Source organism: Aulonocara stuartgranti, assembly GCF_965226115.1.
Source record: "Aulonocara stuartgranti genome assembly, chromosome: 23".
Taxonomy (NCBI): Eukaryota; Metazoa; Chordata; class Actinopteri; order Cichliformes; family Cichlidae; genus Aulonocara; species Aulonocara stuartgranti.
This window is the reverse complement of record NC_138958.1, coordinates 30006369-30021518: the sequence shown is the minus strand read 5'-3', so window position 1 is coordinate 30021518 and position 15150 is coordinate 30006369. Positions and strand designations below refer to the sequence as shown.

The 15150-nt window shown below is 41.8% G+C and overlaps 1 protein-coding gene across 1 annotated transcript in view; it reads right to left on the bottom strand.

Annotated features, from left to right (window-relative positions):
• The window catches only part of ncam2 (neural cell adhesion molecule 2), a 454622-nt gene extending 439696 nt beyond the window's left edge, over positions 1-14926 (bottom strand). Inside the window, exon 1 of the mRNA XM_082525243.1 lies at positions 14675-14926. Coding sequence (XP_082381369.1) covers positions 14675-14726 — 52 coding nt within the window. The 5' untranslated portion in view covers positions 14727-14926. The remainder of the gene's footprint in view (positions 1-14674) is intronic.
• Positions 14927-15150: the final 224 nt, after the last annotated feature.

Here is a 15150-nt window from a genome sequence, read left to right as displayed (position 1 = left end):
TAGCATAAATATTAAGCAACCTAACTAATAGGGTTCCAACTCCCAGCAACAACAAAAATAAATAAATAAAAAATAGGGAACCACCCCTCACGCTCCACCTCATGATGCTTAATCGACGTAATCAACTTTAATTTGATGCAGTGTGAAAAAAAAAATGCACAGAAATCAATTATTTTTCAAGAAATATTAAATAGATTCAACATCTTTCTTCAACAAAATTGCAGACTGCACAGATGGTACCTTCCCAAAGGAAAAAGTACTATAGCTTACTAGGGTATATATATATATATTAGACTTAATAGTTACTATATACAGTAATGGACTTCTATTCATTTTGCATCAAATTAAAACTTTGGCTGTCAGATAATTATTTATTAAAAGCTCGACATTTTAAATGAGAATAAGAAAGAAAAGTATGTCTTTGTGCCCCCTTTTCCCTGTTCATGCCCTATCGGCCCCTCTGGCTAAACTTTGCTAGATCCGCCCCTGCACAGTTACCAGCCGTCAGCTACGTAGAAAAAGATCCTCGAGTAGAAAGTAATATTAAATAAATTCTAACAACAGCTTATCGAGCTTAAACGTGCTGCTGTTGTTCAGCTGCTGGTTTCCTCTTTCTGGTGCAAAGTGGGCCAAAAGCAAACTAGAGACACGGACTCGCGACAGAAAAGCCGATCAGCTGATCGTTAAGCAGTTTCATGATTGAAGTAGCAGCAAGAAGAGGCAGTCGTTTGTTAAGCTTAACGCAGGAATGCTTTACAAACATTCAGAGATGGACTTACACACTTGCTTTACTTCTCTCGGGATAACTTTGTCGGAGATGAAATGCCGGGTTGCTAGCGAAGCTCCAAATGCTATCCAGACCACCGACAGGTCCCGCATGCCACAGCCGCTCTATCACGTGATGCATACTGCTCCGACGTGCTAACGTTCTGAGGTGAGTTACGGCGTGTTGCAAGTTTTGTGAGGTGCTTTCGTGATATTTAATGGATCGGATTACATTTTTTATTTTTCTCCGATATCCGATCCAGTAATTTAGGTCAGTATCGGACCGATACGTAATATCGGATCGGTCCATCTCTAATCCCTACATTCAGCCTTTCTGTGCATGAATGAGCGGGACTATGAAATGTGAGGAATCTTACTTCACATGGAAAGACAGCATGTCACTAAATGTATCTTCTGATCCAAGCAAAGATAACACAGGTTCTTTAATTACTAAGAAATTCTTTGTGTATTCACATGGAGGCTCATATCCTTGGGAACTCTATGGATGGTGGGTGGGAAGACAACATTCCCATCGTACTCACAGTGAGAGTAGACCAGCAAGGATGCTGCGCAGATATACAGAGTAATTAAAAACACGCCTACACTTTGTCTGGTGCACCTTATGAGCGCCTGCAGGATGATTATTATAACTTTGAGAGATAACAACACACTCAAAACAACAAATTCATGAGCACCGTGGTTCAGAAGAGACTCAAGCAACATAAAATCCATAGGTGTTAATAACTATATTGAGAAACGGAAAAAAAACCCAAACATCATTAGCTTTCCGGGTAAATAACATTAAGCATGGATGCTGCTTGAAAAGCTTCCCACGTAGGGGGAGAACAGGATATCTTCCCCCTACAGACCCTGGTGATGAGATTCGTGTGGGAGGACCACGAAACAGAGCGAGCACATGAAAAGAGGAAAAAATGAAAGAGGGGGGAGAAAGTGAAAGAAAGAGGACTCAAACGAGTAAAGGATAAAAACAAAAATAAGCTGGCCCATATTGCATTAGGAGATTCTGTTTGAAGATTGTCTGGCATGGAGAGGCAATCAGGAGAGCAGAGGCTGCTTGGCCTCACTGTGAGCTATTCTGCTGCGCTGCGACCACATCTCAAGTGTCCCTCCTCCTCCTCTTTCCCCAATCTCCCTCTCATCTATCGCTCACTCTCCTCTCATCTATTCCTCATCAAGAGCGGCCTCCCATAAACAAGGATATTGGCCACCGGGCAAGAAATCTGAGAGGAGTGATCCCTTTTTCTGGATGGTCCCTGCATCATTTCCTAGCAGAACGAATTCCACAAGGACGCCGGCAAACCTAAAGTCTTCTAATGCAGGCAGGTACCAGTGGGGAGGGGGAGTGAAAAGGAGGGAGGAGGGGGGCTACACCAGTTCACTGCTTAAAAGACCATTAGGTATTGTAAGATGTGATTGGCAGCTGGGATGATCTCCTTGGGCGGGTCAGCACCGGGACCACACGCTATTCACTAGAGAGTCCATCAATCACAATTTGGCTTAATTAACCAGCAAGCATGGCAAGCCAAGGGCCCACTGTCTGGATGGATGGATGGATGAATGGATACAAGGAAATATGATAGATTCAATACAACACAGTACAGCAGAAGATAATTTAATACTGTAAGCCCACAGGAAAACTCAGATGGCAAGGCAAGCAGAGAAAAAGAGGACGCAGCCAACCGAGCATCTGGTTCACATGACTCAGTATAGCTTTTTGGTTTGATTTTTTTCCATCTTCGCCTTATATGAGAGCTGATTTAATGTATTTATTCCTGCTATTTTATTAAGGCTTCAATCCTGCGAGGGCTAAGTTACCAGTGATAATAAGATGCGACCCTACCGCTATGGAGAAACAATAACAAGAACAATAAAATGTAAGTAGTTTTTTGATGTGTGAGTTACAATGCTCTTTTTCCGTTCATTGGAAATACTTGGGAGAATAATTTTCATAAGCAAAAACAATAACCAATGATAGCTGGGATAGGCTTCAGCCATCCCAAGTGCCTGAATTGCATAAGCGGAAGAGAATAGTTGGATGTACTGTGAGCTTTTCTGTACAATAAGGGTGTTCTGGGTTAATTTTGATGGATATTAAATCTACCAGTGTGGGTCAAATGACGGAAAGGGGGTTCAAGGGGGAGTGTCTCAAGAACTGTCTATGTCTCTGTCACCTTTTCCCACAGAGACAGGCACCTGCTGGTCTTTGAAGGATCACGGGAGAATCTCCAAAAAGTGCAATACTAAAATAGCACAGGACTGATCGTATGTGATGCACTTAACGATCATACACAGGTCAGAGAGAGACAGTGTCCTGATACAGACACTGAAAGAGTGGCATGGTGGTGGAGTGGTTAGCACTGTCACCTCAAGGTCAAGGTCCAGCAGTATGTTCACTTAACTCATGATTCTAAATCGGTCATGGATGTGAGGTAGATGAAGCATGTAGAACAAAGTGCTGTATGAACACATGTATAATCAAGCTTTGAGTGATCAGTAAGACTATATAAATACAAGTACATTGCAATCATTCCATCATTGTCTGTGAATGAGTGGATGACTGAATGTGTAAAGTGCTTTGGGGTCCTTAGGGACTAGTAAAGCGCTATACAAATACAGGCCATTTACCATTTACCATTTACTGGTGTCAGACAGGGTATGTACTAGAGGTACACGATACCACTTTTTTATGTCCAATACTGATATCATAAATTTGGATATCGGCCGATACCGATATGAATCCAATACAGTGTGTTTTTTAATCAATAAAACTGTTTGTTTTTAATATCTTGCTGCTTTTTGTATAAGTTCATACTCAAGTAAAAAAAAAAAAAACACTAAAGCTATTCTGTTATACCTGTATGCAAAAAATACACTGCACCCAAAAGATTTCATAGTTCAGCAACACTGATCAATCTAACAAACTTAAACCTACACCATCCTCCCTATTCTGGTATTTTAAAGATAAGCAACCTAACTAATAGGATTCTAAAACTCCCAGCAAAAAAAAAAAAAAAAAAAAAAGGGAACCACCCACCCTCCACCTCATGATGCTTAATTGACGTAATCAACTTTAATTTGATGCAGTGTGAAAAAAAATGCCCAGAAATAAATTATTTTTCAAGAACAATTAAATAGATTCAACATCGTTCTTCAACAGAACTGCAGACTGCACAGATGGTACCTTCCCAAAGGAAAAAGTACTGTAGCTTACTAGGGTATATTAGACTTATTAGTTACTATATACAGTAATGGACTTCAATACATTTTACATCAGATTAAAACTTTGGGTGTAAGATTGGGATAATTATTTATTAAAATGAGAATGAGAATAAGAAAGAAAAGTATGTCTTTGTGCCCCCTTTTCCCTGTTAATGCCCTATCGGCCCCCCTGGCTAAACTTTGCTAGATCCGCCCCTGCACAGTTACCAGCCGCCAGCTACGTAGAAAAAGATCCTGGAGTAGAAACTAATATTAAATAAATTTTTTTTTTTTTCTTTTCTTTTCTTTTTTTTTTTCTCTTTTCTTTCTTTTCTTTTCTCTTTTTGTGTCATCTGCAGAGCAGTGAAAGTGTATGCTATGCTTTCTAATGATACTGTCTAAGGAAGGCATGTATAATGTAAACACAATTGGTCCTAGCATGGAACCCTGTGGAACTCCATAATTAACCTTAGTGTGTCAAGAGGACTCTCCGTTTACATGAATAAATTGGAGTCTATTACATAGATATGAATCAAATTTCAAATGAACTTTTGATTTGAGGCTATTAAATAAATTCTAACAACAGTTTATCAAGCTTAAACGTGCTGCTGTTGTTCAGCTGCTGGTTTCCTCTTTCTGGTGCAAAGGGGGCAATAAACAAACAAGAGAGACGGACTCGCGAAAAAAAAGCCGATTAGCTGATCATTGATCAGTTTCACGATTGAAGTAGCAGCAGCAGAGAGAGGGAGAAAGAAGCAGTCGCTCCATATATCGGTTGTTAAGCTTAACGCGGGAATACTTTACAAACATTCAGAAATGAACTTACACATTTGCTTTACTTCTCTCTGGGATAACTTCCTCGGAGATGAAATGCCGGATTGGTAGCGAGGCTACAAACACACACAGCCGCTCTATCACGTGACGCATACTGCTGCGACGTGCTACGGTTATGAGCCGAGTTACGTCGTGTCGCAAGTTTTGTGAGGTGCTTTTTTGATATTTAATGGATCGGATTACATTTTTTATTTCTTTCCGATATCCGATCCAGTAATTTACGTCAGCATCGGACCGATACCGATACGTAATATCGGATTGGTCCATCTCTAGTATGTACACATTCTAATTTGATCTGTAGTTCAAATTTTGGTATGAACACCATATTTGAGGGAATTCCTGGACTGGACTTGGCCATTGACCGAAAGGCATTGGTCAATAAAGTTGCTCTTTATACTACAAAGTTGCTGCAGCTTTAACCTCTTTGAAATTGACACAAACCATTACTATTATTGGATCAAATATGAACAGCTCCTCTGTAAAGTCCTAACGTCCTTATAAACTCCACACTATCCTGCACCAGGAAGATCTGAACGTTGTTGCAGAGACTTGACACTCCTAAACACTTCACCACTCCATCATCCTTACAAAGCTCAACAAAAATTTATTGCCAGTATTTATTCTCAGAGATGAAGATATATTTCAATCTGTACTAGAGCTTAACTGATATAGAATTTTAAAGACTGATACCTACACTGATATTCGGTGATTTAAATATCTAATATGCCGACTCATCGGCCAATACTTATTTTCTTTCTGAGAGATGAAACAAACTGATTTCCATAACATTTGTAATTTGTATAGATTTATTTACTTATTCACACTCTGCCCAGCTGTGCTTGGATCAGCAGTGTTGTAAACTGGGATATTGTAGAGTGCCCTCTGGTGGCCAAACTATGCAACATCAAAACTAATAATAATAATATATAGCAACTCGTGTTCACTCTTTTCTTTTTCACTTATCAGCAGCAAATAGCTAATATCGGCTGACAGTATCGACCCCTGGATCATTCGGAAGGGTTGGAATTTGTACTACATAAGCATTCAGGTACAAACCTGCCAAAACTAAGTTTTAGAATCCAAATATTTTTCACATATTTCACGCAAATTCGCAACACACACACACCTTTAAGCGTGCTTAAAGTGATTGGAGCCACTCCCTAGCTTGTCTCGTCCCATTGACAGGTGTATCCAAAAAACCCCACACCACTCTCTCATTAGTGTCTGCTAGCCAGCACAGCTACAATTAACATTAATCCTTTCCTCAATCACCATGATGGACTATATTGACATCCACCAGTCTCCATAGGCCCACACAGCTCAGTCAACACGGGGCCAACATTCATCAGAAGCAGGTTGAGTAATACTGTTCTTTGGCTGTCAATAGATGGCTCTTCTTCATTATGGTTCTACCTATCTCTCAGCGTTCGCACATTCAGCTGTCTTCTAAGCTGTCATCCATCTGTGTCCATCCCACTGCCTTCTGAATCCAAATTTCTTCTGTCATTGTGTTTGTACACCTCCACTCTGTCACCTGCTACAGTCTCTTATGAAATAAAAAAAATCCTTTTTACCAATGACTCATAAAGAGGGTTAGCATAACTGTGCGCGCATCTGCTGAGAAGCCTCCAACCAGCGTCTGTACCAATTTACCATCCATTTCAATGCATCTGTCCAATTTCTGTGAAGTTCTGTCTCTTCTTCACTTTTGGGCCATATCCTAGTTTTTACAGAGCTCAGGCTATTTACTGTAAAATCACAGAAAAAAATGCACTCAACATATTAGCAAAAGGCACACTCTTAGGTGTATTTTAGATGTTTTAATGTGGTGCAAATTTCATTAATGGGATAAAGAGAGGAAAAATTAAAACTTCCTGATGCTGAATGCTTTGGAAAAATAATTGGCAGCGCTACGGAGAAAAATAGAAGAAAAAAAACATATGCGCCATCATTATCACTTCAAATATGTGTTAGTCAGGGCTTGACAGGTGTACGTGACTGACAGTTTCAAAAAAACTGAACAATTTGTTTAAAAGAAAATCATCAGTTTTAAGTGACTTGCTATACCAGGTGCAGCGTAATACAAAGGCAAGCACAGGAGCAGAAAGAGAAGCTTTTGTAAAGGTTTTTGTGGGGTTATGTTTCTGTTTCATGTGGCAAGGTAATGGTGGTTATTGAAGCGTGAATAATACATATACATTTCTGAACTACTCTTATACTTAACAATTTAAAAAACACTTATTTTTTGTCTGTTACATAGAGAAGAAAAGGAAAACATTTGGACATAGGGATAAGCCTTCTTTGTTGCATATAAACACTAAAGTGCAATTCATGTGTTGCAACGTGTCTGTGTAATAAAATTTGCAATTAGCAACTCTATCAGCAGATCCAGTATTTCTGCCAATATTAGCTGTTTGTTGAGGTCTCAGTATCAGCATTTATAAAACCTGATGAATGTAAATTAAACAAGTGGACAAGAGACAGGAAACATGGTCTAATTTTACATTTCAAATATCATTGTTAGTATCATTTTAAAAAACATATAAGTAGTTTTTTTAGCTAAAGTCTTGCCCATTTTATTGGCGGGTCATCTGTTGTTTTAACATTGGAATCGATACATTTTTCTTTTCTCAAATTAAAAAGCTTGTAAAAGCTTAAGGCAATTTCCAAGAGCTCTACTAACTTTTAAATCCATCTGATTAAAACCTTTTCACGTCAATACATGACGTGCCAAGAAGGCCAGAGTTTTGTATATTGTATTCTTCCATTGTAGTATTTTGACTTTTGTATTCTCTTACTAGCTTTTACTCCTGGTTGGTTTAATTGTATTTATATCCTCAGACCTTATTAGTTAGAGTTATCTTGCTTCTATTCCCGGCAATAGTTTGTTATATTGAGTCATCTTGCTTAAATGTTTGTCTGTGTCAAGTTTGGATGCTTGGTGTTATTTCCTGTTTTATTTTGATAGTCCCACTAGCCTCATAACCTTGTAACCTTGTAGATAAATATTGTCTGACTCTCCCCTTGCCATTTGTTGTGTTGTCCCTCATGCTGTGTGCCCTGTGCATTGTTTATTTTTTCCCATAATTTCCTGGTTTGTAAGTTCCTGGCTCCTGTCTTGCCTGGGTTTTGCATTTTGTTCCATTAGTACCTGCTCAGATTGACTTGCTCGCCACAACTGGTTTTCCATTACAATTTAGTACCTCTAAATGTGCGTGGTCCTTGCCACAGCAATGCATCCGAGCATCTTGCAACGTAATCAATATGCATTCCGAACCCTACAACAAAAGTAGACATTGAGACAAGAATATACCTGCTGCTTGATCTACAGCTTTTCGTCACACTTGGGGGAACATGGCATTATTTTTGCAGCTATTTCCCCCATTGCCACATATCAAAAATGGTGGTTTTGATTTTTGCGAATGAGACGCTCACATGAAGTGATGCTACTGACCAGCCAATCGGTGGCATGCAGTCTGACAATGTCGCATTTTAGTACCTGCTCCGATCGCTTGGAACCCCGGCCAAGCAGGCACTAAAAAGTTACCCGGTACCAGGTACTATGACCTAATGGAAAAACCTGAAAATGGTCGCAAACCATGTTGAGTTGATCCGAGTTGGCACTAATGGAAAAGGGGCATTAAAGTCCTGTTCTCCATGTCCTGTGCATGGATCAAAAACCTGCCTTCCACACAGCATTACATGATAACAGGATTCTGTTTTTAATGGCTCCAGTTTGGCATCTTTCGTGGTTTTCTGTTTGTTTTTTGACAGATTTAACAGATGCACATTAATGTTATCAGTGCTAATCAACATTAAATCAGTGTACATACACACCTACAGTTCAAATAGTTCAAAACAGTAAATTTATGACATCAGATAACACCTTTGCGTTCCTTCACCAGCTTTCCATGAACAGCTGTAACAATGTTAATTTTCAAAATAAAACAAAAATGTGAAAACATGGCTTTTACAGCTCACTACAAATGGATAGATAACACAAAATGGTGGCATCATCTGAGTAATATGGGTGACATCACCAAAAATAGTCAGTTTTTCAACAGTCTGTCCTAAAAACAGAGCAGCCAAGTTAAAGAATGCGATGAGCAGGATCTCTTCTCCAATTTAATGCTGCATTATGTCATTTAAATTTAAAAAAAAAAGTCTCATGTGATTCACGTCAGCCCACTGTGAAGCAAAACCCAAGGCGTTAGTGCAGATATTAATGCGGTTTAAGTGGGTCACTCAAAACATACAGCACAAACCAGAGCAGTTCTGAAACACTGCTGCCATTTGCCTGATTCCTCTCTTCTTCATTTAATCGTGCCTTCCGGCACCCATCCCCAAAAGTCAGGCCGAGACCGAGTGGGTTGCATCCCGTGAGGGAATCTGCTTTGGAGAAGTGGCCTGTGAAGTAAGAGTGTGTGAACGCCTGATCTACAGAAATAGAGTGAGCATCAGTAGAGGCAGAGGAAGACCACTGTTACCACTTTCCTCCATCCATCTGACAGTCAGCTTCAGTCAGCCAGTGTGCCCACTGATTCTGTTGTCACCCTGGCATCCTGGCTCTGCCTATTAGCCTGCTAGTTAGACTGACATTTAGACTGGCAGGACACACATAAGCAGGAGCCAAAGGGTCTCCTGCTTGGCGAGCACCAAACTGATGTAAAGCAGTAGACAAACCCACAGGAGTGCGCGGAAACATGAAGCAGCTGCCTCCGCCAATCACATCAGTCTGGCCTAATTTGATTCCATCTCGACAGGATTCAATTACATTTTATTAATTTTGGCACAGTGAGACTCCATAGAGTTTGATTCAATCTCTGGCAATGCAATTTAACTAGATGCAATCAGATTCACTTGAATTGAATGAATTTTTAAACATAATCTCTTCCTGCCTTCCTACACCCACCCCACCCCTCATATAAATCTTCCTGTTGCTCACTCCATCCTGCCTAATTTTCCCTTTCTGGGATTCAGAATATAGGATTTAATGAGCAATGCCAAGCTCCTCCTGCAAGAAGACCCCGACTGCTTAGTGCATTTTCTTGGCTTCTGCTTGGGAGAGACTCCCCGAGGAGAACATTAGTCACTTCCATGATAATAATGGGTAATTTGACTGAAAAGAGACTGAGGTTGGCAGAGGGCATTATTGAACATGCTGCTGTTTTTGCTTCATGGATTTCAAATGACTTGAGGTTTTTCAAAATATGCCAAATGTTCACATAGTGGAGCGCATTGCTGGAATGCCATTTATCCCCTCCGCACCTCTGATATAACTTAAGTTACTTAAAAGCCCAAAATGTGTCACTACAAGACAATCAGCCTCCTTATAAGCATGAGCGTACAGCTATCTTAACCCCAAATGCTAATCGTGTTTACGGAGTTGCAGGCTGAATATGGCTTGCAAACAAACAACACTCCAAACTACCTAAAAGCAAGAGAGTTAATTCCATTCACGAGTCTGCAGATGATCATTAACCTTCCCAACAAGGATTTTACACTCATAGAAGGATTCTGAAACTTTACACTTCCAACCACAGATGAGCCGATTGTTATTGTTAATGTTTTTCTCTTTTGATTTTTTGTTGTTGTTGTTTTTTTTTGGGGGGGGGGGGAGGGGGTGATCTCTTTTTTAGGTACTTTTGACTCTTGTAGTAGAAATTAGAGTTTGGTGGATCAATCCAAATATCGATAGTATCGATGTTAACGCTGGTATCGGTATTAGATCGACACAATACCCAAACTTCACTTACACTAGTAGCACCTAATCAAGCACCAATCCTGCACATTTACACTGAAAGATAGGAGCTCGTCCCCAAAAAAGTAGCTGCAATCATTTATATTGTAGCTATGGGAAGGGCGCACCCACACAGAACTCTCGGCTGTGATGCCCCCACCCCACTAATTTCACTACATATTCTCTAACCTCCTTCTCAAAAGGCACAGACAGAACTGGTTCCAAACTGAAAGCAAAAAAGGTATTTAAAGGCAATTTGATTCTCTTTGTGCTCACTTTCTGTCTGATTGTGGTGCTCAGTGGTCTTTCTAAATTCTCTTTGTGATCTTTGTGGTCATTTGCCATTGCTTTGTCGTTTTGAGGATCTTTGTCCATCAGTTATAGCCTCTTTGTAATAGCTTTCTTTTCATTTTAGCTTGTTTTGCAGCCATTTCACTGACATTCTTGCAAGAAAAAAGAAAAAACTTTCACTTGGAGCAGGCAGCCTGGTCCATGGACGCCCTGATCCATAAAGCATTTTGTTCTGTGGCACTGTGGTTTTTGTATAGATAGTGGGGTTATTTACAATGCACATACATTTGTATCCTGGAGCTGTTCATCGCAGGCAAGGTAACACAGCCTACGCTTTAATAATTTAATAGTTCTTCAGTCTTTCAGTTTGGAAAAAGAAAAAAGTAAGTTGCACATGTAGGAAGTAAATATATATATATATGTGTGGCAGCGTCATATCTAAAAGTGTCTGATCATTTCCTTTCCTTTATTTCTGTCATTTCATTCCCAGCAAGCTGACAAAACCCCTGCAGCACAGATGCTTGGCAGTTCTTTGTTCACGTATCCAGGTGTTATAACACTCTCCTCCTGTCTTACACGCCACGTACAAATTCGATGCTGGGGCTCGCACAGATTGAGTGCTAAAGAGCACAACGAATAAAAAAAACAAAACAAAAAAGAAAAACTTGCAGGCAAATAAATAGCATATCCATAACACCGAGATTGCCCTTTGTACAATCCAGAGCCCTGCTGACTCTAGCCGTTCCTTAAATTGATTTCTCGTATGCAGCTGCCTCGAGGGGGCGATTCCATTTTCATATATACACTGGCTCTCTTTATATGTATGCCAGCACCCCCCCCCCCCCCCCCCCCCAGTTTATTAGTCAAAGAGAGACACAGGCTATTTCATTTGTGAATAGCTTTGCATGCCTTTAAGAGGAGTTTATGACTGGTCTTGCATTTTGTTAAGAGCGATGTGCGGCATGGTGAGAAACTTTTGGGGGGGAAAGAAAAAAAGTTTCTGACATTAACAGCTGCTGTAAAGACAATTCATTCATGGCTTGAGGATGAGCGCAACACAAACGTGAGGCCAAGTGTGTGACCCTCGCATGCTTGTGAGCAAGTGCACAAACCGAAGCAGGATGTAAGCAAGCCTCCAACATGCTTAAGCCCAGAATCAGTGTGTGTGCAGTGAGAGACACTTAAGTGCAGGGGCATAAATCTTCCAAACCCTGAGCCACTGACATTTCCCTCCCCAAGAGACACTGCGAAATATCTTAATTACGCCACTTAACATCACATCGGTGAGTCCCGGGTGAGCCCGAACGAGCATATAATTCATTGTACTAAGCGTCTGTAAAAAGCCAAATACATACACCTTCGAGGATGCGAGTGCAGGGCAGGAGGCGAGCTGGGACTTCAAAGCAAATGTTTTCCTTCAGGAGCCCAGAGAAGGCATCTGCAGAGTTAGTGTAGTAGGAGTACAGGGCATCGAGCTGACTCCTGGAAGAAACCAAAGCTGTCGATGGGAAGTGGTGGTGGTGTGTGTGTGTGTGTGTGTGTGGTGGGGGGGGGGGGGGGGGGGGGAGTAAAACCTCTTTCTGGCTTTACTCCCTTCACTGATGGATTAGTGTCTGTTCAAAGGCCCCACACTGATAACAGACACAGAGAATCGAGCATCCTACTCATACTTCTACCCCTTGACTCAGAAGCAGTCTTATAATTTGCCTAAGAGCAGATTGTGAGCATTGTCTAACAGGTCAATTTGTGTGGACTTTGCTATCACACTCACATACACACACACACACACACACACACACACACACACACACACACACAAAAAGCTTGATAAGAATGGAAATTGGTTTGGGGGTGGGGTGGGGAGGGTGGTGATGTAATACTCCTGCAACAAAAGGGAAAAATAAAGAGTGCGATGAATATCCCAGTTAGGGCTCTATGAACAGTAGTTGCCTATATGTGTCTTTGTTTGACCTCAGCTGGGATTAAATGTAATAATATACGAACGCTCTGAAGCAACGCCGCTCTCTGAACGCGCCCTCTTCATTTTCCTCTCTATCATAACCCAGCACTTTCTAACAGACTATTGATTAAGCCGGTAGAAATATGAGCTGCCGATAAACTGCACAGTCCTTTTGGAAGTGTCAGGGATAATAAACTGTGGGTGTCTGTGGCCCAGTGTGTCTCGGTCAGGTATGCTTCCCAGTCCTTTGCTGTTGTCAACCAAATCAAGTGCACAGTAACTGGGTTTGAACCCAGAGAAAGCATCTACTCCCTTATACTTTAAAACCATACAGCACTTCCTTTAAATCCACTTTTACCTCTTTAAAACTGTGGCACACACAAACAACTTGATCTACCATTTCCATTTTGCTTTGGAACCCTGTAAACCCTCCTCCAGGACCCCCCCCCCCCCCCCCCCCCACACACACACACACACACACACACACGCACTTTGAGATCCACTCCCCCTCCTGAAAGACTTCAAAGCAAAAACTTGCAAAAGCAGTATCTGAATGCAACATACTTTAACGACTCGTGGCTTATGGCTTCACTCTTGGCACCACTTTGCAGCGCTCTACCCCCACCTGCCGTTGTGCGTCAGGAAGCCAGAGTGGCCACACTCAAAAAAAAAAGACGAATGTCCTCCCAAAACTCACTCGACTCTTATTTTCCCTTATATTTTAGTTCTTTGGTTTAATATGAACAAGTGCACAATTCACACCAAGGAAAATGATCACCTTGTGCTGCCCTGTCTTTTTTATTTTTACGTGTACTTATCCAGACGGTGGATTTTCAGTATTTTCCAGTGATTGTAAAGCTTCGGAGACTCTCAGCGAGCGACACGATTAAGAAACACAAGAACGATAATATTTTTAAGGCAAAGAAATGCATCCGCGTGCACGCAGCAGCCACTCAGGTTACATCTTTATGTTGCCCACAGGCTCGCTGGAGCGCGCTCACTCGGATCAAACCGTCACCCCCTTACCCCCTCCCCTCTCCTTCGAATCAGGTGCGCGACGCACGCGGAACCCAATTAACGGAGTAAGTGTAACTCTGCTGTCTCAAATAAGACTAATAAGAATTTTTTTTATCCACACACACACAAAAGAAGAAACTTTGGGAAGCATCACCGCGTCATTAATCTCACATTATCTCGCACTGCCTGCGCGCGAGGTGCAGACGCTGATGAAGGTGTTGACAAAAACCTCAGTCCATGACAGTGTTTTCTCTACAGTGCTCCTCACAAGACAGAGTGGACAGCGACGAGTGAAAACACACACACTAATAAACACACACGCGCGCGCGAAAAAAGGCGGTGGTCTTTGACAGATATGAGTGGATATTGACGTCTTCACGTGCGCTGCCGGTTTAAGTTGGGAGGAATCAGTGATTAAAGCGGAAAGAAAGGAGAGCTGTTTGCAAATAAGAAAATACAGCAGCGATGTGAAACATGTTTGGGTTTTTTTGTTGTTTTTTTAAACTAATTGGAGTAAGAGATGATATCCTGGGGAAGTATGGAGTGCACTGCAACACCCTAAAAACCCCACAGGACCCCGTCAGGATCCCTCTTTTCAGCAGGAAAGCATCCTGGCCCCCCTGCAAGACGTGCTTCAACTACAAAACAACGTCCACTTAAACAATCCACCCCTCTCTCTCACACACAAACACACATACACACACTTACATTCACACTCCCTCTCTCCCCTTCAGCTCGCAGCCCTCTCTCTGGCTGCTGCAGACCGAGATGGCAAAATAACACTCAACTTGTCCACAAAGTCACTAAAGCTCGAGGATTGCCACACACTCCCGCGCGCATCCCTTTACCTTGGCCGCCGCAGACGAGCACCCCGAGGAGATGGACGAGTTTGAAGATCATTTTCGGGCGGGTTTCGGGGCTGCCGGACGCCGCTTTGAGCTGCTGTAAAAAAACGACAAGGGCGACAAGCACACACGTTCGGCTCCGTTCATCCGCTGTCTTGGGCTCCGCTTGGCGACTGATTTGCCTCAGCTCCTTTCCTTCCCTTCCTTCCTATGCGCGCGCTCCCGCCTCCCTGCTCGTTCACCGTGTTGCTCTGCGCTGAGTCCCCCCCACCACCACCACTACCTTCACACTCCAGCATTATTCTCTCCAACCTCACTGCTGGTGGAGAAGCAAAGCTACGATGGCTTCAGACATGTGTTGTGTTTTTGCCTGACTTTATTGGCTTCTTAAAAAAACAGTTAATAATAAGACATCTTTAATCAAGCACAAGTTTATCTAGTAATTCTGAGGACCCCCTTGTCTAATAGCTGACCTCACC